Here is a 27,614-nt window from a genome sequence, read left to right on the forward strand (position 1 = left end):
CCCAAAAATGTTTATATAATAAATTTTTCTCACAAATGGAGCTTTCTTTTGGTGGTATTTGATCACCTCCTCTGCACCACTGTTATTTCCTTTATGAACGATTTACAGAAGTCTGTCAAACGGTGGTTTGATTGAAGCACTGCTACACTATTACTACAGACTTTTTTTTTTTGTGATAAATGAAAAAAGACAGACCATTAAAAGAAAAACAATATCTGTTACTTTCTGCTACAAAGCCTATCCAATAAAAAATCAAATCAAAAATCCTTCATAAAATTTGGCCAAAATGTATTCTGCTACGTCTTTGGTAAAAATGACTGTACTAATGACACTGGGCAGGGAGGGGGTTAACATCTGGGACAATCTGAAGTTTGCAGGGGGTGGGGTGATCTTCCTTCTGCCGCATGAGGGGGGGGGGGGGGGGGGGGGAGAAGTGGGAGCTGGGTGCCCATAAAAACAGAGTACTCTCTCCTCCTCCAAATAAAACTTGCCAAATGTGGCATGTAAGGGGGTCACCTACTTGAAGTGTTAGTTTTATTTTAGGGTGGAACTCTGCTTTAAGCTGGTCACACGTGGATCGAAATTCAGCCGGTTCAGATACAAGACTAACTTGCAAAAAAAAAAAAACAGGAGATTTTTCTCATTGATAATATTTCAAGTTTTAGATTACTGATTGATGCATTGAGATTTACTTATACGATGTAAAATGAATTGGTCTGTCGATGATTGCAAACCATCCAGTAGCTGGGATCGTAACCATTAACATGTTTTCCCTTTGCAATATGCTTACAAATTAGCATGATGATTGGGTGTTAGTGCTGTGTACAGTGTTTCTCTGCATAATGTAGTTTGTGCAGCTCCTTGTCACATCTGCTCACTGGTTAGTGAATATTTTGGTCTTTTCACATAATCGTGTGTATCTATTTATATAATTTCAGTTCATGTAATTAACTCCAACATAGCATTTTAGTAAGGCTGAACTGTAGGCATGGATGGAGAGCTTTCCGCTACCCACACACTAGTCATTTGGCAAGTGGTTTCCTCTGGTCTAAAAGGGAAGGTTTTCTATCCTTTTGGGGATATAAAGAGAGGTTAATTATTTTGCCTAAGCAGTTCCCTATCCCTAGAATTCATCCTTAAAAACAGCACTGTGTTTCAGATGTGATTGCGTCAGGTCAGTCTTTGCTCTGTAATCCAATACCGGTAGCTGTGTGACTCTAAAGCTGGCCATACACCGATCTTTGGCTGGTACAGCAGGGAATGGCCAATTTTCAAACAGGCTGTCGCTGTCCTCGCTTGACAGGAGTTGACCATTTGAACAACTTCTTTTGAAGGGACATGCTGGAAAACGGTTGGCGATCAGCAGCTACAACCAATCGGCTGCAGCCAATGAACAGTGGTGGATCCCGCTGTCGGAATAAAATCTCCAGGCAGGATGTTTCTTTTGTGTGGATAGGGGAATCTGTTAACTTTTTTTTTTTTTTTTTTTGCCCACTACCGGAATGGGGGAACAAAATAAGTTTATGGCATTCTGCCTCCGACTTGCTAGTCTATTGGTTGTTTCGGATGGGCAGGCAGACAGCTGAGCCATGATTTACTGCCTTCACCTTTCTCCCAGGCAGGGCTGTACACAAGCTTCTGCATTTTTAACTCTGGGGTGCAGAGTTTGACCACTTGTCAAACTTACCCATTGAGTTTAATGGGACCACAATTATGTGGCATTCTTGGGTAAAGTCAGTTGGTGAGGAGGCGATACGATGCCTCCTCACGGCTTGTCAAATGGTCTCTAAAAGGGCAATTCAAATGCAAATTACTCTTCAGAGAACACCACAAGTCTGAAAGAGCCCATGCATGATTTGGTGATGTCTGGACTGTGCTGCATAGTGTTCTGCTTGCTAGAAAATCAGCTATATCTGAGGACCTGCACTGCAAGGATCTCCTGTTTCTGCTTTATTCAGACTGTGGATCTGTGCTCGTCCTTCTTTTTTTTTTTCTTCCATGCTGGTTGATGGCAACAGATTCCAAATGCAAATAGCACACTTGAAATAAACTCTGGACCTTTTTATCTGCTCCTTGTAAATGGGATAATGAGGGAATAACACACCTGGCTATGGAACAGCTGAGCAGCCAATTGTCCCATTACTTTTGGTCCCTTAAAAAGTGGGAGGCACATATGCAAACTGTTATAATTCCTACACCGTTCACCTGATTTGGATGTAAATACCCTCAAATTAAAGCTAAAAGTCTGAAGTTAAAGCACATCTTGTTCGTTCCATTTCAAATCCATTGTGGTGGTGTATGGAGCCAAAAGATTAGAATTGTGTCGCTGTCCCAATATTTATGGACCTGACTGTAGTGAACCAACAATGCACTGCCTTAAAGGAACCTATTTAGAAAATAAACAAACCTTTACAACCCCTTAAGGCCCCTTTCAGACGGACGGCTGTTTTGCCGCAGTTAAAAGCACTACAAATGTTTTGTGAAATTCAAGGCTCCAGGCACTGCGATTAGCTGCATTTGCACATTGCGATTACATGCGTTTACGTGCGTTTAACTGCGGCTGCGTTTAGCTGCGGTATTCATTTCCATAGCAACCATTTGTTTATTTTTTTTTGTTTGGGTCCCTTGAATTCTAAAACGCTGCTATCCGCAGTTGACAAAAAAGACTGCGATTACCTGCGGTTATGTGCATATAGCTGCGCTACATCGCACCTGGACGCATTCAATTCTATTTTTTCTATTCGCACCAAACCGCATGTAACGTAATCGTGCGTAAACGCTGTGTGTGAATGGGGCCATAGGAAAACATTGTGTGCTTTTAGCTGCGGTAGAAAAATAGAAAATCCGCAGCTAAAAGCACCATTCTATCCGTCCGTCTGAAAGGGGCCTTAAGCCTTCTTGAACAGTGCTTTTGATTAGTGTTGATATTGGTTAGCTTATTAGTGTTAATTAGTGGTAGATATATAAACATGGATTTTACAAAGTGCATAAGGTGTTGACAAACAATGTCATCTGCTTTGTGTGCCCTTACAGTGATCTTTGCATGAAATCAATTTCTATTATGGAAGGGTGATGATTGGGTTACACAAGACAAGGAAATATTCTAAACGAGTGAAACCTGTTTTGGTTTAAGTAAATTGTGTACTGGTTACTAATGGGTTATGCAGGTCTCCCTTTTGCTGTAGCTATATTTCTTGGGACAATTTTGACTCTGGAGTGTTGGAAAGCCCCTATGTTTTGTATTGTTTTCTTTTCATTCATCAGCTTTAGCATACTTTAAATTTTTTAGCATAGAAACCACTGTGCAAATTGCATAGCAGCTTTGTCTTTCACTTTTAGAACACCACCGTTCTGATTGACATTTAACCACTTTAGCCCCGGAAGAATTTACCCCCTTCCTGACCGGGCCATTTTTGTGTGATACAGCACTGCATCGCTTTAACTGACCATTGCAAGGCCATGCAACACCGTACCCAAACAACCCCCCCCCCCCACACACACACAAATAGAGCTTTCTTTTGGTGGAATTTGATCACCTCTGCGGTTTTTATTTTTTACGCTATAGACAAAGTCTGTACATTTTGAAGAAGAAAAAACTCAATTTTCTTGCTATAATATCCCAAAAATAAACAAATGTCATCATCAATTTAGGCCCATATGTAATACATATTTTTGGCAAACAAAATCACAATAAGCGTATATTGATTGGTTTGCGCAAAAGTAATCGCGTCTACCAAATAGGGGATTTTTGGCATTTTTTTTTATTAAATTTTTTTACTAGTAATAACGGTGATCTGTGATTTTTTTTTTTTATCTGGACTGCAACATTGCGGTGGACAGACCTGACATTTTTTTTGGACCATTGACCTTTTATACTGCGATCAGAGCTAAATAGATTGCTGTATAAATGTCATTGGCAGGGAAGGGGTTAACACTAGGGATGATCACGGGGTTAAATGTGTTCCGTCACTGTGTTCTAACTGTAGGGGGGGATGGGACTGTCTATGGGAGGAGACCGATCGTTGGTCTTATATACTAGGAACATACAATCTGTCTCCACATCCCTGTTCTGGCTCTGTCAGGAGCGATCGCTCCTCAGTGACGCAGCGCACGCTCCCTATACCCCTTAAAGCCTCCGATGTACAGCTACAATGGCTCCCCCAGGGGAGCCAACCTGCCGCAGTATAATTGCGGCGGCTGGTCGAGAACCAGTTAAAGCTGAATTTCTTAATGCACTGTTGGGCCCCTTTCACACTGGGGGGATCCGTTTTGGACAGACTTCACTTGCTCAGAGGGGGGTCGCTCCATTGGAAAGGGGGCGTGTCCGCCCCGGTGCCACCCATTGCAGAGTGTACCTTTGGCACACCCAGTCCTCCCCTCCCTCCTCCCCTCGGTCTCTGTCTGTCACGGAGCTGAATTGTCCAGGCCGTAGTAACAATGTTCCGCCTCCTGTGATAGACGGCACACTGATCCAATGGCGGGACATTGTTACTATGGTCCGGGAAATTCAAATCCGCTCTGTGACACACGGAGATCGCCGCTGATCCGGGCACAGGCAGGCTGCTTATGCTGGGCATAGGCAGGCTGCTGGGCACTGGTGAGGCACAGGCAGACTGCAAATGATGGGCACAGGCAGGGCTGCATTGGTCTCCTGTAGTATGTCTGCAGTCTCTGACCATCTCCTGTACTATGTCTGCAGTCTCTGACCATCTCCTGCATCATATCTGTTTTATATAAAAATGTATAAATTGTATTTAAAATATATATAAAATTTATTTGGAACGTAATTTTCTTTTTTTTCTTTTTTTGGCCTAGTGTATTCTTCATTTTCAGTATCTGTCTCGGCACCAAAATTTCCAATCGTTCACCCCTACTGATAACCTGTAAAAGCCTTTGAAGCATCACCTGTGGAAACATTTAGATACCATAGGTTTTGCCATTTCTTTGTGCGTGTGTTTTTTTTTTTTTTTTGAGTCTAGACATGTTTTTTGTCTATGCAATTGATGCAACCCCCCATAGTTTTTGGTAAAAAAAAAAATATATAAAAAAATATATATATATTTTTTTTTAATTGCATAAATATCATGTGACATGTAATTTTGTAATTGCTGCCATTTTGTTCTACAGGGCCTATGCTTTCCAAATTTTTATTTTTTAGTTGCCTTACCCCTTGCTAGGCACTCTTTGGCACCTAGGTTGGCACACTTCTTCTGACTACATCCTGAGCAGACGAAATCTCATGTGAAAATGCTCTTGCAGTAGTGTTTTGTCACAAGATTTCTCCTGCTCTTAATTTCCCAGGAATCTTCAAAGAAGGATGGGGATGTCCTACCCAGGGATGCAGAAGATGGAGCATAGTATAAATTGGGGATCGACCGATTATCAGGGCGGCCAATATTCCCTTTTTTTTTTTTTTTTTTTTTTTTTTAGTATCTGTCACAAACTTACCACTATTGCTTCAAGTGGTTGTACCGGGATGATGCATGCCCTTTTCTCCCACTCTGCCTGGGTTTCCCATCCCACCGGGAGGCCTGAGTGACCAGCCGCCACGTCTTGCTGGCTTTGTTTGGGCCTCAGATCTAGTAACCTGGAAGCGATGTCATGACAGATTACTAGCATCCTCTCTTGGATTTTTGACGTGCAGAGGAGGGGTTTGGGGTCCTATAGATCCCTTCATAAACAGTACCTGTCACTGCTTATTACTGTCACAAGGGATGTTTACAAAAATAATTAAAAGGACAATATAAAAATAACTTTAATTCTACAGAATTTCGGCCTTAAAGGCAACAGAATAATCGGTATCGGCCCTGAAAAAAAAATATCAGACGTCCCCTAGTATAAATCCAATATTTTTTTTTTTTTTACAGTAGATAATTTGTAATGGAGAAGATTGCCTGGGTAATTTGAGCGGAACTTGTGTTTTTTGCTGCAACGAGCAGCTTTTTCATGCTAATATATAGATCTGTTCATTCTGGCTCAGCACTTGGGAAGTACGGTGACAGAGGTTGGCTGGTTTTCTAGTTCTCAGTCATGGTTTGGCTTTATTCCTGAGCAGGACCCACAAGTGGAATTGGAATGATTTTTGAGGTTTCTTTGAAAGCGAGTTTTCAATTCTCCATTAAATTATTGCAGTGATAACTGTTACCTGTAATACTGACATTTTTGTCTGCTTTTTTTTATTTTTTTTTATTACGGATATTACTGCAAGTTATCACTTTTAAAGAGGCATTCCACCCGGTTCTGTGTTTATTTAAAGTAAGCAATGTTGTTGCTAAACCTTGTCGGCTACTTTTGGCTTCAGCCGGCGCACCCCCCCCCCCCCCCCCCGACGAAGCCCTATTAGGCCTGCCCCCTCCACCTTTTACTGAATAAAATGCTTTGCCTGCTCGGATATTTGACGTGGCACTCCCATGAGGCAAAAGAGGACAGTGCACATGATTTGTCTAGGCTGTAATAAACTCTTTAACCACTTGCCCACTGGGCACTTAAACCCACTTTCTGACCACGTTGCACCCATGGATAATATGCCACTGGGATAGGGCTACATAGGGGCAGGTTGGGTATTGTAGTGTATGGACACACCTTTTATCCATGTACCCCTCCTAGGACATCTCTGCACACGTTCACAGACCCCAGCATGCTTCCATACCCCCCACAAACCTCTGCACCCCTCATATGTATCCCCAAATATACCTCCGTAACCCCAGCAAACCTTTATACCCCGGCACACCTCTGCACCCTTTCACAATCCTCAGTGTCCCTCAGTAAGTCTTCTACCCTCTGCACCCCCAGCACCTGTACTCCACTACGAATCTCAGCAGCTCTTAAACTCCTAACACCCCTCTGTACCCACTTGCATGATATTTCTGAACACTCCTGACCCCCTTCCCCCACACACAAAACTCGGCACTACTGATTGGCAACTCTGTCCCTGAATGGGTGTGCATGCTGTCCCACCCCCAAGTTATGGTATGTTTCTTTGATGGCTTCTGCTGACTGGGCGGCAGTGGGACATGCTGCCTGTCCTCCACCACAGGAGTTGGCAGCGGCCTCACCTGGAGCAGAAAGGAGCCAAGGAGATCTCTTGTATAGTCCAGGGGAAGGAGGGAGCTGTGGCGCCCCTCTCAATGCGGTGCTCTGGGGCAGAAGCCCCGCCCCCTAGTTTCAGCCCATGGTGGGGCCAGCCCTGCGGATGAGCCATGTTGAAGCACGAATGAGGTATAAATCGGCACAGATCAGTGCTCTGGGCACTCCAGAGACAGCCCACTCCCACTGCTGCAACGGCTCCCTCCTCACGCACTGTACTGATCGCATGTGAGGAGAGAACTGAACTAGACATGCTCCGGTTTGCTGACAAGTGATCGCTCCATCATTGGGCCGAGCCATCAAGTGGCAAAGGGCTGTTGTCGTCGGCCCTTTACCCCAATCTGTAATGCGCCGGGTTCGGAGAATCTGGTGATCCCGTGTGCGCACCCCAGGGGGGTGTGTGAGTAGTGGGAGGCTGTCCTTGTACACCCTCCCAGAATAAGCTGACAGCCCTGTAGCCATCATTTGGCTATGGCCGATCGGCAAGTGGCTAATTTGCTAAAATATATAGCCTAATTTGTACAACATAATAAAGAACGTTTTCCAAACTACACATTACACTTTTTAGCCCATTTTTCTATATTTTCTGCACAATAGAAGTCGTATTCACAGAACAATATTCCATAGTCTTTCACAGTGGACTGCATTGTAGAGTGTCTCATGCTTGAACTCCATCCTCCAGGCAAACAAGGAAGGAAAATCCAGTCCAGAAATGCTCCAGCTCAAGGAACTTCCTTTGTACGCAATTTTCATTCAGGAGCATTTCTGGCTTCCATCTGGTTTGAGGAAGGATAGTTTAAGATCTGAAACATTGCCATATAAGCAAGTTGCTGGATGTTTATACTGCTGCCAAGACCTTCTCTGTCTTAATGAGATTTAATAAGAGTTTGGATGTATATCAAATCTTGTGTGTCAAAGCGGTCTTGGATTTATAATCCAAGCACAACATTTCAATGTGCGCTGAGTACACCTTTTATGACCACAATCCTATCAATCACCCCTTTTCTACAGCCAAGACATCAGTGATCTCTACCTCACTCGTGTGGCTTTGTAGCCATAATTGCTATTTACAGGATCACTACAGTGCATGCAGGTTCAATTCTTTTATCCATTAAATATTTTTGACAGTGGCAAGTCATTCTAATTTTAATATATATTTTTTTTAATACCTTTCTATAATTGATCACTGTGATTTTCAATATATTGAATGTTCTTTTCTGCCATTGGTGACCAACTGGAATACCGTTTTTTTGAATTTTCTCTGCTTTGCACTGTGTGAAGGCAGATTTAGAAATCACTTTTGGGGTGCTCCACTAGACCAGGGCTCGACAAATCCTGGTCGCCATGGCGACTAGAAATAGGGTCCTGGCGACTTGGCTTGGAAGGGGGGCATGCATGCATTTTTTGTGAGCTGGCGCCATCTGGTGGTGAGCCGTTGGTATTACAAGTTAAGCATTACAAGTTAAACAGCAATTCTAATGTAATTTTTCACTATTTTCACTGCCATCTTCTTCCCTCTAATTAGAACCCCCTAACATTATATATATTTTTTATCCTAACACCCTAGAGAATAAAATGGCGATTGTTGCAATACTTTCTGTCATGCCGTATTTGCGCAGCAGTCTTACAAGCGCACTTTTTTGGGAAAACATACACTTTTTTTTTTTTAATTAAAAAATAAGACAACAGTAAAGTTATCCCCATTTTTTTTAATATTATGAAAGATAATGTTACGCCGGGTAAATTCATACCCAACATGTCACGCTTCAAAATTGCGTCCGCTCGTGGAATGCCGACAAACTTTTACCCTTTAAAATCTTCATAGGCGACGTTTAAAAAAAATCTACAGGTTGCATGTTTTGAGTTACAGAGGAGGTCTAGGGCTAGAATTATTGCTCTCGCTCTACCAATCGCGGTTATACCTCACATGTGTGGTTTGAACACCGTTTACATATGCGGGCGCTGCTCACGTATGTGTTCGCTTCTGCGCGCAAGCTCGTCGGGACGGGGTGCGTTTTCTGGCTCCTAACTTTTTTAGCTGGCTACTAGATTCCAAGCAAATTTGTCAAACCCTGTGTTGCACCCATATATAGGGTGTAACATGTTACAAAAGGTGAACTTAGCCTTTTATCGCTGTATATTTAGAACTCATGGAAACTGGTACATATTGTATTTTGTACATTAAAAATGTGTCAAATTCCAAACCTGCATATTTTTGGAGAGTCCTATATTCTGGGAATTCTTTAGGGTTAGATGCCCCAGTCAATTAAGGGACACGTGTCCAACTATCCCCAGATTAATGTCGGTGTCATGTGTCTGCACATAGAAGTTACAAAATACAACGATTTGCACTAGTAGGAGAATACTAAGAAATGGTGAAAAGCTGCCGTCAGGACTGTGATATAATTGCATTTGTGTGGCTGTGGCATTATCATGGCAGAAACCACAAATCATGGGGGCACTTGTCACACCCCACACATCAGTGCTTCCATTGCTGATCAGACTGTAGGCAGACCTACACCTCCTGGTCACTCACCGTCATTTTCCAATGCCTTCTTACTGATTCAAATTTCTGCCCAATAAGCTCCACTCCTCTACACATGCCTGATGTATACTTATGTATCTTATCACATATTTTCATTGAAATTAATAGCGGTGCATGAAATCGCATAACACACTTCGGTGTGCATTTTTTTTTATGTGTGTTGCAGTGCAATGTATTGGTTGTCAACAAGAATCCTAGCACATATCATAGCTTATTTGATGTGCATCGTGGTTCGTCAGGACATGTGGCACTGCATGCATTAGATGTGTTTTGATGCATTTCCGTTTGTTTTTAATGGAAATGCATCAAGCGAAAATGCAAGGATGTGAATCCAGCCTTGCTCTTGTTGATAATAGTTACTAAACATTCCATCTGTTTATTTTGCCTTTTATTTTTTTGTGTATTTTAGCCCAGCGTGCTAGTAGCCAGTTACAAGGAGTCGGCAAAAACAGCAGCCCAATTTGGAGCTTACAAGCTGTCAGAATGGAGGCCAGACAGCAACGTTATTGTGATTGCGGTAAGTCTGATCAATATTTCTCTAGGCACTTCTTGTATATTCTGCATGTCCAATGTGCATCAAAGGAATAGTTTTTTTTTTTTTTTATTTCATAGGTTTCATATTGGGGATTGTTAGCTGAAATCTGTGAAGATAAATAAAAAGTTTTATGCAGCTCTGTATTTGCTCAAATATATAAAGTAATCTTTTTAAATGCATTTAGTGTAAGTATCAATGTCTTGATATGAGCCTCCTGTGGTTTGGTGGCGGGAGCACCAGAGTCACACTAGTGTCGGTCTCTGCTGCAGTGCATGTGTTTAAAGTGGTTGTAAACCTCCGATATAAAATATGAACAAAGCATATCGCTCTATAGTGTGTACAGGGGAGAGATCTCCAGCACACAGCTTGTGAATGACCGCCTCAGCCCTCTTCCTGTGTGCTGTGTGAAGGTGTGTCCATTCCCTTCAATCTCGCAGCTCTCCTCACTAAGCTCTGCAGAGTCTAATGTCAGCTCCCCACCCCCTGTTTTCCTACATCTCAGACATGCTTTATAAATCCTGGACTTTTAACAGATGTGGTTAGAAGAGTAGAGATAAACAAGTACAACGTGTGTAGGAGGATTTGTTTCATTGCTGTGCATCACCTGAGGATAGTCCCTTTACTGGGTACATGTAAGAATTTTACAACCACGTTAATGGTGAACATGAGAAAGCAGAATGGACAAAATTATATTTAAATTAGAACTAGTTTAATTATCTATCTGAGACTGAAAGATTATTACTCGACATTAGGTGCCTTTTTCACTCCTGTAGTACACACGGTCTGTCAGAAGGGATGGCATCAACAGCCTAGCTTGTTTTTTCTACTTCAATGTCCAGTTAGCAAGATGGATGTTTTTCTGCCAGTGTCTGACTGAAGCCGGCCATAGATGTTCAAATCTCAGCCGGTTCAGCAGGTAACAGCCAAGATTTGAACCATGTATAGGCAGGCTGAATGTACCCAAGTTGATCGGTCAACTTGGGTACAGCCTGCCTGTTCAATTTTACATGTGATTATTGCTAACTGCGATTTATAGCTGCTAGCAATAATCCCTGTGTTCTCCCAGCGGGGGTGGCTTCTCCCGCCCCCCCTCCAGGAGTACACAATGGCTGCACGAAAGAAAATCTCACTGTCTATGACCGGCCCATGCTGTGCTGCTGCAGTGAAGATCAGGGTTTTGGCTCTGCTGTCTGTAAACTCTGACAATAATATTCTCTTACTTGCTCGCTTTTGGTCTGTTAAATATACTATTCTTTTTATATCTGTTAGATAATTGCAAAGAAATACCTGTTGATCCTGCCTGAGAAATCTCTTGAGCCGATGACCTTCCTGTGAACATACTGCATTCCTTTTATCAGTAAGACCCCTTTCACACTGGGGCGCTATAGTGCTAAAAATAGCACCCTGAAACAGCCGCTGCTGTCTGTCCAGTGTGAAAACCCTGAGGGCTTTCACACTGGAGTGGTGCGCTGGCAGGACTTAAAAAAAAAAGTGCTGCTAGCAGCATCTTTGGAGCGGTGAAGGAGCGGGGTGTATACCGCTCCTCCACCGCTCATGCCCATTGAAATAAAGGAGCATCGCGCCACTGCAGAGGCGATTTGCGGGCAGTTTTAACCCTTGGCCGCTAGCGGGGGTTAAAAGCTCCCCGCTAGTGGCCGAATAGCCCCACAAAATTGACAATAAAGCGCCGCTAAAAAATAGTGCTGCTTTACTGCAGACGCACCCACCACCCCAGTGTGAAAGGGGCCTTAGTATTTTTCAAGCTCTGTGGACTACAGATCCCCCCCCCCCCATATTTTGGAGAAGGGGCTGTTCTGCATTCCTGTCATAGGGTGTTAACAAAGACCCTAAGACCCTAAGGCCAGTGTGAATTGTCACTCAATGACAAGAAGTGTGTTACTGGCAGGATCAGCAGGTGAAAAAATAACTGCATGTGTGGGTGATGTCATTGGCTATTGCTGATGTGAATATATCCCAAACGATATACATTTAGAAGACATTCATTGTACATACAAGGAAAACCTGATTAGAAGCTTGCCTGTAGGTACAAGTCAAGAGAGGGCCATTTACTACCACTTTAAACATGCATGTTTATATGCATTGCTATGTGCTGTTAATGCATTTTTCATGTGTGCCATTGAATTTTCTTTCACGGGCATGTTTCTGCACTCCATGTGTGAAAATGTGTAGCGTTCTAGCATTTCAAAATATAGGAAAAAATTAGCTACCGAAGTGCTATTTTAAGGTGTGTGCAGAGCTGAGAATGTTCCCTAAAGGCATATACAACATAAAATTAGTTGACATTTTGAAATACCGGTATGCAGTAGAGAAAAAAGATGGTAGGTGGAAATAGGTTGTGTGAAGTGTTAGGTAAGCTACTTGCTGGTCTACAATCCTGTGCACTGTATGGTTTACGTGGCATTTCTGTTCTTGTATGGTGTACTTGTATAATGTGCTGTACTATTATGAATGGGAACTGTCCTACTATATTTGTATATACCAGGTGTTAACAGAGAAAACTGTAGGAGTTGCGCTATAGCGATGAACAAATATTAAAGGAACTTGCCACTGGTACTTTACGTCGTCGGGTTACATTTTGATGAACAAGTTGAATAACCAGTTTTTGAAACTGCTTATTTCTTTATCGTACATCACGGGACACAGAGAAGCATAGTAATTACTATGTGGGTTATAGAGAGTACCTTCAGGTGTGGACACTGGCACGCCCTTAAGGCAAGAAGTTCCCTCCCCTATATAACCCCTCCCATACCGGGAGTGCCTCAGTTTTTTGCCAGTGTCTAAGGTGTTGGTCACGAGTGAACATGTGCTCCAAGGAGCTCCACTGGAGGGATCCATATTGGATGTAAAAAGCCTCCATGAAATCCGGATCCGTCCAAAGTGCTTCTGAGCCAAAGTGGACGGTACCCGGGCCCCGGTTAAGAAGAACGGGGTTTGGCCTGTAATGCTTCTCTTTGAGAGCTGGATCCTGGTTATTCAGTACTTTGGTCAATTTCCTAATACCAAAAGTTTACTGACAGGGTGCGATATGGGTCCAGGGGTGTGGTGTTCCTGTCCATGGACCCCGGTCCCTGAAGGTCTATAGACGCTGCTCTCCGTGATGGGTGAAGATTGGACTGTCTGTTATGCAGAGTCCTGCAGCGTTGGATCAGGTAAGTGAAGGTGCTTCAGGACTTGGTCCTAGGAGTAACCTTCCTTTATTTGAGTCATTATGTTTGCCTAAAGCTAACTGTCTGTGCTTCTCCTATATGGTCCTGTGTGTTGTGGGGAGGAGGGGTATCTCTAGTCGGGTAGTTAGCCCCTCCTGTGCAGGTTAAAAGCAGAAAAAAGTTGTCCAAAATGTTTGGCTTCACTTGGCTTACCTGGTTCTCACATGGAGCTGTGGGTTCCATCCTCATGCATGGCGCGTAGCGTCATGCGCGCGCGACATTGATGTGTCTTAGGCGCACGCGCGCGCACAAATGTAATTTTTGTACGCTGCTCCGATGCGCACGAATGTGCGCGGCGTGCTCCGTGAGATGCGTGTGACGACATGTGCGCGCGTGCGGCTACGTGTGCACGCGTAGCCTCGTGGTGCACGCCTAGCAGCGGCGCGCGCATGCGCGCAGGGGGTCTATCTCAGCTGTTCTCTATGAGACTTGAGATTACAGGACAGAGCAGGTCAGGTGATACACCTAGTCCTTATATGCTCCAGTCCACCTAACTGGTTCTGGCTGACGGTGGACACAGATCTTGTGCACATACTTCAGTATTTAGTACTGGTGGTGGACAGTGACATTTGCTTAAGGCGCATAGTGGGCTCTGCACCTTGCCAACCATCAAATAGCAGCGTCAGTGCTGGTCTATAGGTTCGCAAGTAGTTGCAACTATTGTGAGAACCTCAGCTTTATCATGGCTAAAGGCTCAGGGACTAGAAGCAAAAAAGCAAAGGGATCGACCATCTGGCTCAGAGGATCTCGGGCATGCTCCTGCGGCTGCTTCCTCTCCTGAAAAATTGAAGGAGGCCCAGGGTGAACCATCAGGGCTGTCAGATGCCTGTTCTGCCCTTGTCCCACTTGCTCCAGTTTTTGTGACACAGGAGGCTCTGGCCTCAGCTATGGGGGGTCTGGAGCAAAGATTAGCGACCTTGATTGCATCCTCTCTCTCAAGGGAAAAACGCACAAGGTCCCCCTCTCCCTCTGAGGAGTCCCTCGATTTGGGGCATGCATCCTCAGAAGAGGTTGATTTACCCTCTGGAGATCTGGCAGAAGGTCAGCTGGAAGTAGTGGACTCTGAGGATTCCACTTTGGGAGAACCCTTTTCGGCGTCGCAATCCGAAAAATTGTGGGTCCAGTCCCTCACTGAGATGGTCCGTTCGGCCTTCAAGTTGCCACTTTCAGAACCAGCTTCAAGTGCAGTCTCATCTTTAGGCTCCTTAAAAGCTCCTCAAGCTAATTATTCCTTCCCGGTTCACCCCCTGCTGGAAGGGCTTATCTACAAGGATTGGGAACATCCAGATAGATATTTTCTTCCTCCTAAGAAGTTTTCGGTTTTATACCCCATGGAGGAACAATTCACTAAAAGATGGGGCATCCCCAAGGTTGACGCAGCTGTGTCCTGCGTAAACAAATCTTTGACCTGTCCAGTAGACAATGTTCTGGTATTCAAAGATCCGACAGACAAGAGATTAGAGACTTTATTAAAAACCTCTTTTGCTTCGGCGAGAGGAATAACCCAGCCTGCAATTGCGGCTATTGGGATTTGCCAGGCCTTGAAGGACCAGTTTAAAGGGGTCTTAAAGGAATTGCCGGCACAACAGGCCCAGAATTTGGCTGAGTTTCCCAGAGCATTATGTTTTGCCATAGATGCTATTAAGGACTCCATTCAGCAGTCCTCACGTCTCACTCTCTCGCTAGTTCATATGCGCAGGTTACTCTGGCTGAAGAACTGGTCTGCTGAAGCCCCGTGTAAAAAATTACTGGCGGGGTTTCCCTTTCATGGAGAGCGTTTGTTTGGGGAAGATCTGGATGCTTACATTCAGAAAATTTCCAGTGGCAAAAGTACACTGTTGCCAGTAAAGAAAAGGTTTAGGGGTCCCCCCTCCTTTAAGCGATCCTCCTCTCCTATCCCTAGTACTTCCGGTACCAGGCAGTTCCGACGGCCTCCTGGACGATTCAATGCAGATGGGAAGCCACAGGGCCAGCCTCAGGCTTCCAAAAAACCTTGGAACCGTAAGCCACAGGCCAAGCCAGCAACTAAGTCAGCATTATGAAGGTTCTCCCCCACTCAGCCGGGTGGGGGGAAGACTTCAGCTGTTTGCGGAGGCTTGGCTAGACAGGATCCAAGACAGGTGGGTCCTCTCTACGGTCTCCGGGGGCTACAAGCTGGAGTTGAGCGAATTTCCTCCACCGCGCTTCTTAACCTCGAACGTCCCAAAGGACCTCGGCAAAAGAAGGTCCTTAGCATTGGCCTTAGATCATCTGTTATCCCAAGGGGTAATCAGAGAGCTGCCAGTGGAAGAACAAGGTTTGGGGTTTTATTCCAATCTCTTCACCGTCCCCAAACCAAACGGGGATGTAAGACCCATCCTGGACCTCAAGGCCTTAAACAAGTTCCTAAGGGTCCAATCATTCCGGATGGAATCGATCAGGTCAGTGGTGGCCTCCCTGCAAGGAGGGGAACTACTAGCGTCCATCGATATAAAGGACGCATACTTGCACGTTCCTATCTTTCTCGACCATCAGAAGCTGCTTCGCTTCGCGGTAAATCAGCGCCACTTCCAATTCGTGGCCTTACCTTTTGGTCTGGCCACCGCTCCTCGTGTTTTCACGAAAGTATTGGCTCCACTGTTAGCCTATCTAAGGTCTCAAGGCATATCCATAGTAGCCTATCTAGACGACCTATTGGTAGTAGACCGGTCAGTGGCCGATCTAAACTCAGCGGTACACAGAACCGTAAAATTTCTGGAATCCATGGGTTGGGTTCTCAACCTGGACAAGTCAGCCTTAATGCCTGTGCAAAGGCTCGAATATTTGGGTCTACTCATAGACACAAAGCTAAAAAGGGTCTTCCTGCCCCAAAGGAAGTTCGAGGCTTTAAGAGAACTAGTTCAACTAGTCAAAGCAAAGCGTCAGCCTCCCATTCGCCTCTGTATGAGGTTACTGGGAAAGATGGTAGCCTCGTTCGAGGCCGTCCCATTTGCGCAGTTCCACTCAAGGGAGCTTCAACATGCCATTCTGTCCGCTTGGAACAAAAAGGTTCAAGCCTTGGATCTCCCTGTGTGTCTCTCTCCCGGTCAGTCCGGCAGAGCCTTTGTTGGTGGCTGGTTCCCCGGAACCTGCTAAAGGGGAAGTCCTTTGTTCCCGTGACATGGCAGGTTGTGACCACGGACGCCAGTCTGCTAGGCTGGGGTGCAGTCCTGGGAGGTTTGTCTCTCCAGGGGAAATGGTCAGCCTCAGAGAGGTCTCTACCCATAAATCTGCTGGAAATTCGAGCAGTCTATCTAGCCCTGTCAGCTTGGTCAGACAGGTTGAAGGGTCTTCCGGTCAGGATTCAATCAGACAATGTCACTGCCGTGGCATACATAAATCACCAGGGGGGCACAAGAAGTTGTGCAGCCCAAAGAGAGGTGAATCGAATCCTGACCTGGGCAGAGAAATATGTCCCATGCATATCTGCAGTGTTCATTCCGGGAATAGACAATTGGCGAGCAGACTACCTAAGCCGCCAACAGGTGCTTCCAGGGGAATGGACTCTTCACCCCGACATCTTTCAGAGCATTTGTCAGAGGTGGGGAACACCAGATGTCGATCTCTTTGCATCGAGGTTCAATGCAAGGGTGGGCAACTTTCTGTCCCGGACAAGGGATCCACTTGCTTACGGCACGGATGCACTGGTCTTCCCATGGGATCAGTTCTCCCTAATGTATGCGTTTCCTCCGCTGCAATTATTACCCCGTCTTCTTCGCAGGGTAAAGTCGGAAGGAAGACCAGTGATTCTGGTGGCTCCAGCGTGGCCCAGAAGGGCCTGGTTCGCGGACATTGTAAGGATGTCCGTGGGGCAACCGTGGTCCCTGCCGCTTCGGCCAGACCTATTGTCCCAGGGGCCAATATTCCATCCTTCCTTGCCGTCTCTCAATTTGACGGTCTGGCTATTGAGTCCCATATCTTAAAGAAAAGGGGTCTCTCTAATGCGGTGGCATCTACTTTGATTAATGCCAGAAAACCGGCATCCAGACTTATCTATTACCGAGTTTGGAAATCTTATGTGGCCTGGTGCGAGACCAGGGGTTGGCATCCCCGGAGGTATCTCATTGGCAGAATTCTGGAGTTTCTGCAGTTAGGGGCGGACATGAAGTTGGCCCTAAGCACCATTAAGGGCCAGATCTCGGCCTTATCGGTTTTTTTCCAAAGGCCACTAGCTACACATTCCCTGATCAAAACCTTTTTGCAAGGTGTGATCCGGCTTAGTCCACCAGTCAAGATTCCCTTGTGTCCATGGGATCTGAATCTGGTCCTTTCTGTCTTACAGAAACAACCATTTGAGCCCTTGGCTCATATTCCTTTGGTCCTTCTGACCAGGAAGGTGATATTTTTGGTAGCCATAACCTCCGCCAGGAGGGTTTCGGAGTTGGCGGCCTTGTCTTGTAAGGAACCGTACCTTATATTCCATAAGGATAGAGTGGTCCTACGGCCCCACCCGGCTTTCCTACCTAAAGTTGTTTCAAGATTTCATTTGAATCAGGATCTTGTTCTCCCGTCTTTTTTCTCAGAACCTAGTTCTGCAAGGGAGAAGTCTTTACATACGCTAGACGTATTAAGAGCAGTTAAGATCTATCTTAAAGCTACTGCTCAGGTCCGGAAAACTGATACATTGTTTATCCTGCCAGAAGGTCCCAGATGTGGGCAGGCAGCGTCGAAGTCCACTATCTCCAAATGGATTCGGCAGGTCATTACTCAAGCCTATGGCTTGAGGGGAAAGGTTCCCCCGTTTTAAGGTTAAAGCACATTCCACTAGAGCGGTGGGTACTTCCTGGGCAGTGCATCATCAAGCCTCCATGGCTCAAGTCTGCAAGGCCGCGACATGGTCGTCTGTCCATACTTTCACTAAGTTTTATCAATTGGACATAAGAAAGAATGAGGAGAGCGCCTTTGGGCGCAGTGTGCTGCAGGCTGCAGTTTGATTCCTCATGTCTGATGGCGCCCGGCTTATTTCTTGGGGTCTTCCTCCCCTCATAGCATTGCTTTAGGACGTCCCACATAGTAATTACTATGCTTCTCTGTGTCCCGTGATGTACGATAAAGAAAATAGGATTTTTATAACAGCTTACCTGTAAAATCCTTTTCTTTTGAAGTACATCACGGGACACAGAGCACCCGCCCCTCTTTTGGGGTATTTGGGACACTTATTGCTTGCTACAAAACTGAGGCACTCCCGGTATGGGAGGGGTTATATAGGGGAGGGAACTTCTTGCCTTAAGGGCGTGCCAGTGTCCACACCTGAAGGTACTCTCTATAACCCACATAGTAATTACTATGCTTCTCTGTGTCCCGTGATGTACTTCAAAAGAAAAGGATTTTACAGGTAAGCTGTTATAAAAATCCTATTTTTTTCACTTTTAAAAATAGATAATCTGACTTTATAGAGAAGTGAATCTGTTCTTACAGTCCAGACAGTCAACAATAACCTTTTTTTTTTTTTATGTGAAATTTATGCTTTTCTTTTGCTATGCATATATTCTAAGATATTGTACCAAACGTTAAGGCACATGCCTAATAGATATTCTAATCTAGGTCAGGAGTCTCCAAACTTTTCAAACAAAGGGCCAGTTTATTGTCCTTCAGACTTTAGGAGGGCCGGATTGTGGTCGGCCTGGGCAGAAAATGTCCCAGGCCCGGCTTTGGTGAGAATAAATGAGGGCCTCAAGGTTCGTGGTCAGTAGGAGGAGGAGAGGAGTAGTGCCCCCATTAGTATGAAGAATACTATCCCATCATTGCTATCAGTGCAAGAAATAGTGCCTCCTTGTTGGTGTCAGTGGGAGGAATTGTACCCCAAGTGCCGGATAAAGGCTAGCAAAGGGCCACATCTGGCCCCCGGGCCGCAGTTTGGAGACCACTGATCTAGATAATGCAAACTTCTTATTGATATGGCTTCTGAAATTCTTCGAAAAGGGGGCTTAATTGGTAGCTCTACAGGTTGGGATGAAGTGATCAGTTCCTGTGCAATTTAGTATAACTGAAGGCACTTTTTTGGGGAGGGGATGGAGAGGGTGCTTGGATAGAGTAGTGAGGGGTTATAACCTTTTGTCAGGTTTTATTACGGTCTGTGTACCGGTCAGTGAATGATAGTGAGGGTAAATCATGATTTTTGAGTTGCCACCAGGACACTTGTTCCCATGGCAACAAAAGGGAACTTCCCTCGTATAGGAAAGATAATCTCTGGCTTCCTATTAAAGGGGAGTTCCACCCACAATTTCACTTTTTAAATATAAATACTCCTGTAATACACAAGCTTAATGTATTCTAGTAAAGTTAGTCTGTAAACTAAGGTCCGTTTTGTTAGGTTGTTACAGCATTTAAATAGTTAATAATCTAGAAATAGACCATGGCCATCTTAAGTGTGGGCATCATGAAGCCAGACTGTATGACTTCCTGGATTTCAGCTTTGCATATCTCGCACATGCTCAGTGCACAAGCAATGTAATAGGTTTCAGTCAGGTTTGCAAGGACTACTGGGAAACATGATGCCTATCCCAGAAACCCTTGCAAATAGCCTAGGCAAATAAGGAGGAGGAAGTAATGAAGGACTACAAAATAAAGGTATTTACAAGCAACAAATTAAATACAAATTGTCCATTCTGAACACTATGAGATTAGAGCATGCAGCACAGACAAACATAAAAAAATGGGTGGAACTCCACTTTAAGTCTCCAAGATTGGTAAAGGGAACTCTCCCTAATGAAATGGTAAGAAAAAAAATAAAAACAGCGGTTTTAACCCTTCCCTACTACTATCTAAAATCAAAGCAACTTTCATTGGGCCTGCTGCAGCCTGACTATTACGTGAATAATTGTTTTTATATTCTTATAAGTAATAACTGAATATCTGTATCAGTGGTCCCCAGACTTTTTTGCACGAGGGAAAGATTTTTCCAAGGAATGGGGGCTGGGGCTTCAATTATCCCTACACCTTCGTATTCGGGTCACCACTAAGGTAAGGTGCCACTAAAGCCTGCCACCAGATGCTGCTTGTTACCTGCCACGATAAAGCCTGCCACCAGATGCAGCTTGTTACCTTCCACTATAAAGCCTGCCACCAGATGCAGTTTGTTACCTGCCACGATAAAGCTTGCCACCAGATGCAGCTTGTTACCTGCCACTATAAAGCCTGCCACCAGATGCTACTTGTTGCTTGCCACCAGATGCAATTTACCAGTCACTTGCCACTGTAAAGCCTGCCACCAGATGCACCTTGTTACTTGCCACTATAAAGCCTGCAACTAGATGCAATTTACCAGTCACTTGCCACTTTAAATCCTGGCAGGCTGTAATCCAGAAGAATGGCAGAGAAGAAAACTGACCACGCTGGGAAAGATGTGCTTCCATGCCTAGCATGCTCAGTTTGAAATAGGAAAGCAGGGGGACTGGCAGGATCACTAGGTATTTCACACAAAGGAAGCAATACAAAGAGAACAGGATCCTTTTTATACAAGTTTATGGTACAACAGACACATTTCAGGCATTTGAAATGTTGCAGTAACCTACACTTCTCCTAAATGGCTGCCTGAGAGATGCCTTAACGCGGCTTGGGGTCCCCATCTGTCTGGATGTGGATCATGTATGTTACTGACCACTGTACCCTCAGTATTTCCATAAAGAGGTTCAAACCAATCCAGCTAGGGTGCAAAATAACAACTAAGTGCTCAATTTGTGTGTCTCCTAAATAATCACGGATAATCCAAGGAGAATCTCAATCCCCAACCTGGGTACAGTGGCAGCCAGAACATGACACCACTAGTAACCATATACACCCAGTGACAGTTGCTTCTTCTTTAGGTTCAGCCTCTTGACGCATGGCTGCGACTGACATACATGACACAGACCTGCTGCATATCCACAGAGGATGCATTACCTCAGACTGGTGATCCAGTCTGCTTATGCCTAGCAAAGATGGATATCGTAACTGTGGAACAAAAGAAAACAAGTTCAAATTGAGAGGGAATTGAATCCATGTGCTCACAGCTTGTAGTGCAAAGCTTGTCTGCCAAGTTATATCCATTTCCCTTTTCAGGGAATTCTGCTGGTAAGGTTTCCAGTCTTGTCACAAGCACTATTTGCAACTATTGAGAAGCTGCCTTTCAGGTGATTGTGATATTTGGTGTAATGGCACAGGGACGCTCCAGAAAACCGAAATACTTGAATTTTTAGAAGTTTGTTTTTTGCACCAAAATACATTTTAATTGGTTATCAGTTTTGGGTTATTTCACTAATTTTGAATTCACTGCATATCTTTATTGATTGTTATCAGTCCCCTATGAACTGTCTTTATATTCACTTTTAGATTTTCAGTTTGCGCTCATTCTTTATTCAGACCTTTATTTGTTGTTAGCACATTTTAGATTTGAGCAGCATTTTGTTTTTCACTGGTCACTTTTTAATTTTCACTGTTGGCTAGCGCTTTAGTCACCCACTTGTCTATTTTAATTGGTATTTGCATATTATGACACCCATAATTACATTTCCAGAAAATAAGGGTGTGTTTTCTTATGAAAGCCCCCCTACCTCATAGAAATCATGGCTTACATTGATGAGTGCTAAAGGTTTTCAAACCTCTATAAGCAAGATGGATGAATTGGAACTATATGGGGATGTTCTGACTGTGCAGTTGGCCAGGTAACGTTTTGTTTTGTTGCGATATGTGAAGAATGTGAACAGTACGTCCTTTTGCAGCTCTGGGTCCTAATTTAAAATTTGTACATGCACATTGTGAATGGAGTTTGCATGTTCTTCCTGTGATTTCTTGGGTTTCCTCTGGGTGCTTCCGTTCCTTGCAGCAACCCTGAAATGTATTCGGCTGTAGTGTGTGTGTGTGTGTGTGTGTGTGTGTGTGTGTGTGTGTGTGTGTGTGTGTGACATTAAATTTGAGACCAGGACTGATTTGAAAGTCCTGATGTTCTCTGAATACCACTGCATTATGTGCCAGAATTTTTTAAGTACAGGGAGTAAAATAAGCCAGCAGATTATCATTTAGCCAGTTGTGCGACACAACAGTATAAATACTGAAACTAGCATTGCAAAAAAAAGACCCCCCCCCTTTTTTTTTCATTTTTATATATTGTTTTTTTATTTATTTTCCCTAAAAGGCAGGTAAAAAACAATAATATAAAGTTTAATTTCAGGGCACCCAGGCACAATATATTACTGAATTTTTTAGTAACGTATAAAAGATGAGGCTGTGCCGAGTAAATCAATACCAAACATGTAGGGCCTTAAAATTGCATGTGCTCAGAAAACCACTAACTTTGGTACACACAATTTTCCATAGGCCACACTTTCAAAACCCTTACAGGTCAACACTTGTTGCCTAGAATTACTGTTCTAAAACGGACGTGCACAGCAATACATATTGTCTGGCGCAATTAACATTTCCTTGCCTAGGCTCTTTTGTATTTACATTTGTTCGTATGTGGGGGTGGGCCTGGCCCAAATATATTCGGGGGGAAGGGGTTAAGTGCTTGGGTGAAAGACACATTTTTTACTTTTATAAAAAAGATAAAGGCCCCCATGTGATAGCATTTAGTTAAAACAGGTTCTCTGTAATGATACATCAGGGGTCTATTTGACCCCCCCCCCCTGATATGTTACCTGCCTGCCACTGAAGCTAGTGGTGCTTATATCACACTCCATTGGCTTCTTCCGCGGCTGCAGTGGTTTACCCGGAAGTTACATACTGCACATTGCATCCATGTTCATTCTAGCTAGGGGACGTCAGCAAGCATCTGAATGTTCTGTAGTCTCCTTGACTCTGTGGCACCTGACATGGGGGTCTTAAGTTCACTGGGGGAATTCCCTAGGTGGAGGAAGGTTGCACTCTCAGGGGTCAGTGCAAGTGCCAGGCTTACCTGACAAGAGGCGGCCTGATTTGTGGCCAATTGTGTTGATCGTTTGCTTTATAAAGTGAGATTTGACTTGCAGTTTATTGCAGATAGGCCTGTTAAAGAGCTCCCAACCACCACAAGTGAGGTCCACTGTCTCCTCCGTCTCAGTATCGTTGACCTCAGAGCTACAGCGACAGGGGAGAGAGCGCACGTAAGGGGGATTAATTGGCTGGTGAATTATGCCTTTAACGTATGCTTGTGGAACGCAGCCCTGGCATGCAGTAAGAGCTCCCTTATAGTAAAAAAAAAAAAAGACATGCATATTAAAGTCCTATTGTCAAAAGGTCAGTATAAATCAATACCCATAATGAGTTAGATGAAATATAAACCAAGCAGCGCTTCAGCATGTATATATCTCTAAAAGCATATACATAATCCGATATAAAAGTTTGTAATAAAATTCTAATTGAAATTTAAAAAGACACAGGTATAGTTGAAAAAGTCCAAATAATCCCAGAAGAGAATAAGGCACATAAATCTTGCTGCAGGTACATATGTCACCTCCACACGCATGCTCGGAAGAAAATAGAGGGGGTTTGTGCAGATAGAAGCCCCCCTCTGGTCTTCGACTCTTACCTCAGAGCTTTAAACTGCTGGCATGTAATTGTTACAGGACGATCTTTCAGCAGGTGTCTCCACTTATTCCCAATAGACCACTCTGATCACTCATATTAAAGTCATACTTAGCCCTGGTTCACACTGGGTACGATTTGGAACGATTTGAGATGCGATTTGACATGTCAAATCGCATCTCAAATCGGCGGCAATTGTCGGCAATGGCACTGTCCTAATCAGTGCGACGCCGCATCTGCGATTTCAAAAAGTAGTTCCTGTACTACTTTTTGCGATTTCGGGGCACGATTTACATTAAATTGCGGCCGAAATCGCGGCAAAATCGCGGCCGCGAAATCGCGGTAAAATCGCGCATTTTACCGCGATTTTGAATTCGCAGCAGTGTGAACCTAGGCTAAACAGAGGAAGTGGTAATTGCCATAATTCATTCACATAAATCGTATATATCTCTTGCCACTGTATTTAGTTTTTTTTATGTATTTTCTACGCCTCCGGTGTAATAAACGTATCCAGACAGGTGTTTAAAGCATACATACCACTGTTTTTACATTTTGTAAACTAGTTTGAAGCTCCACTTATTGTATCTTACTATAGGTTATGTGCGGTTAAGAATAAGGAATACTAGTGCTAGGAATACTAGGTTGGTGGGGAGAAGGCAGATTTTTATACTAATCATCTTGCTCGTTCTGAATATGTAAGCGGTTTCTTTTTGACGGTAAAGTAAAACCACCCACGCAAAACTGTACAGTTGTTTTTTTATTAAATACCCAGCTCAAATTTTTATGATAAACTGACAGATAAACAAAACTTTTTTTTTTTTATTATTTTTACTTCAAAAGTATATTTCTTTTTTAACTGTTTTTAATAAATTTTGTAATATCCGTTTCACTTCACTTCGTAAACCGATCTGGCCAAATGGTTCAGTTGAAGTTGAGCTGGTGCCAGCCTGTTTACAATGCCATGTGATCACTGGAATATCAAAGTGATCGTATGACTGGGAACCATGCTGGTTCCTGATTGCTGTATCTGACAGGGACAGTTTGCTTGTTCTGCTTGAGGGTGTTTATCAACCTATCCTCAGGATGTGGCAAGTTAAAGTGACACTAAACCAAATCCTTATTCTCCAAAATATTAACCATACACATCCCCCAATTAATGGCTCTATAATTATTTTTCATAAAATCCTTTCCTTTTTTTTTTTTTTTTTTTGCCACCTTGTACCATCCTCCACGTGCTCCTGAACCTCCTTTTTTTTTTTTTTTTTTCCCCTCTGCCTTTTTTCATTTGAAACCAGCAGTGCACGCTAGTTGTGGTCATGTACACTGCTCTATGCACTCCACAAATCCCATAGTCCCTAGTATATTTTGTCAGCGAGCACGAGAAGGTGACTGTTCCTACATACAGTGGGACCTCGGAGAGCAAACATAGCCACTCTCTAACAGGAAATCCAATCAGTCCAATTTGGAAGAGGCTCAGAGCATTACAAGAGACATTCTGAATTCAGAATACATACTGAAATTTAATGTTTTATTTTATTAAACCAGAGTTTAGTGTCGCTTTCATATGGGATTTTCAGGCAGGAAGGGGTTAAATAAGAGACTTCTGTATATATGTATGTAATATTTTGTGTGTGTGTATATATGTGTGTGTGTGTGTGTGTATATATATATATATATATATATATATATGTGTGTGTGTGTGTGTGTGTGTGTGTGTGTGTGTATGTGTGTATATATATATATATATATATATATATATATATATATATATATATATATATATATATATATATATATATATATATATATATATATACACATACATACATACATACATACATACATACATACATACATACATACGGTACATACACACACACAGCTTTTTTCTTTTTTAAAAATAGGTGCAGGAACTCAACCACAACCTTCAGATTTCACAAACAGTAGAAGGGTCTTAAAGGGGCATTAAATACCAGGATTGCATTACACAGAGTTCAGGGGGGTTACACACAGAGTGCAGAGCTGTCACTTGTAAACACAGAAACCAGACTTCTGTGTTTACAAGTGATTGTGGTGAGCAGGCACCAAAGGGTCTGAGCCAGAGGTGGTGGAACTGAGTTCCCCCAAGTTCCCCCTGAAAAAAAGCCCTGTAGTATGTGTAAAATTATTTATATATATATATATATATATATATATATATATATATATATATATATATATATATATATATATATATATATATATATATATATAATGTATGTGTTACCTATAGGTGTCTGAACTTCATACCTAGAGCAGTTTTCCCCAGTGGTGCACTGTATGGCTAAAGCTTTTTGGCCACTATCTTGTAGGTCACAAGAATTCACTTACATTTGTTCTTCTGTGACCCAGAGTCAGCTGATGGGCTATTGCCCACTATCAGTTGGTGAGGCAGAGTCGTTTTTAGGCTCTGGAAGGCTCCCGACAATATTGTCAAGATCCACCTCGCAGCCTGTTTGACAGTTGGCTCCATATTTTAGCATGTGGCTAAGAGCCGTAGCCAGCTGCACCTGTCTGCTCCTCAGCCAGGCGCTCTGAGTGCTGAAGGGGCAGAATGGGGGAGCAGTAACTAACATTCACCCCTCTCTGCTCTGAGAAGACGGAGCAGCCATGTGATTGCTCGGTTCTTGGAGCCGACATGGGGCAGGTGCAGCATCCCATCGATTAGCATGGATTGTAATATTTTTTTTATTACCCCATACTTCTCCTTTTAAATGCTTTGTTCACATATTTGTGATGTGTGACCACATTCATGTTTCATATTGTACTATGGTGTCAATATGACACCCTATAGTATGCGAGTTGCAGTTTACCACAATGTGTAGTAATTCACTACTGTGCATTGTGGTATACTACGTTACATAAGTGCATGCACATTTTTTTGTGGTTTGACCCAGATAGAATGCCCATTCAAATGAATGGGCTGCCATAACGTAATGCACTGAAAATGCACATCAGCGTGGGTGCCTTATCATAGCACAGCAGTGTAAAGCTGAGTTGCGAGGAGATGTATAATGTAATCCAGTTATGTATTCATAAATGTCCTCCTTTTTATCCCTTTTGTATGAGTTGGCAGTGTGAAGCAATCATAGCTCCATTGTACTGCACAGTGCTGTCAGTCTATCTAGCGGAGAATGCGGGAATGACGTAGGCAGGTGTTGGGCCTAGACCAGGATGTATGCTTTGCAGCAGTGTAGTCTACACTGAGGTCCAGGACCAGGCTGCGCTGGGAGCCTGGGTTAAAACATAGCATATATTATGTAGCTTTTGTGTTGTGTTTGTATAGTTCCTTCATGTTCATACCTGTGCATGGACTTTTAGGCATTTCTGAGTATGAATAGAACAAGCAGGATTACAAATGGTGCATGCAGAGCTCAGACACCTCATTCAGAATGACCAGTGTGCATCATTTACAAGACCAGTCTAGTTAGGAATACACTGGAAAACTCCTATTGCACTGTTAGGAAGTCTATTATTCAAGGAAAACATTATCCTATTGGGCTTCATGTACGCTGCTGCTGTAAACAGACGTTTAGGAACAGTTGGGCATTTTTTTTTCAACTGCTGCTGAACTCTCCTCTGTTATCTTATCAGTACATGTACACAGGGTTGTTTACAGTCGTTACTAGGCAGTTGAGTTTAGAGGCTTTTTCTGGAACCCCAAAAAATGCGTTTAGAAGCTGTG

At 43.5% G+C, this 27,614-nt stretch overlaps 1 protein-coding gene across 1 annotated transcript in view; it reads left to right on the forward strand.

The window, feature by feature from the left end:
- Positions 1-27,614, forward strand: part of RIC1 (RIC1 homolog, RAB6A GEF complex partner 1) — a 193,440-nt gene that overhangs the window by 20,626 nt on the left and 145,200 nt on the right. The window contains exon 2 of the mRNA XM_040357519.1: positions 10,041-10,148. Within this exon, the coding sequence (XP_040213453.1) occupies positions 10,041-10,148 (108 nt within the window). The remainder of the gene's footprint in view (positions 1-10,040; positions 10,149-27,614) is intronic.

Source organism: Rana temporaria, chromosome 1, assembly GCF_905171775.1.
Source record: "Rana temporaria chromosome 1, aRanTem1.1, whole genome shotgun sequence".
In the NCBI taxonomy this organism is placed as follows: domain Eukaryota; kingdom Metazoa; phylum Chordata; class Amphibia; order Anura; family Ranidae; genus Rana; species Rana temporaria.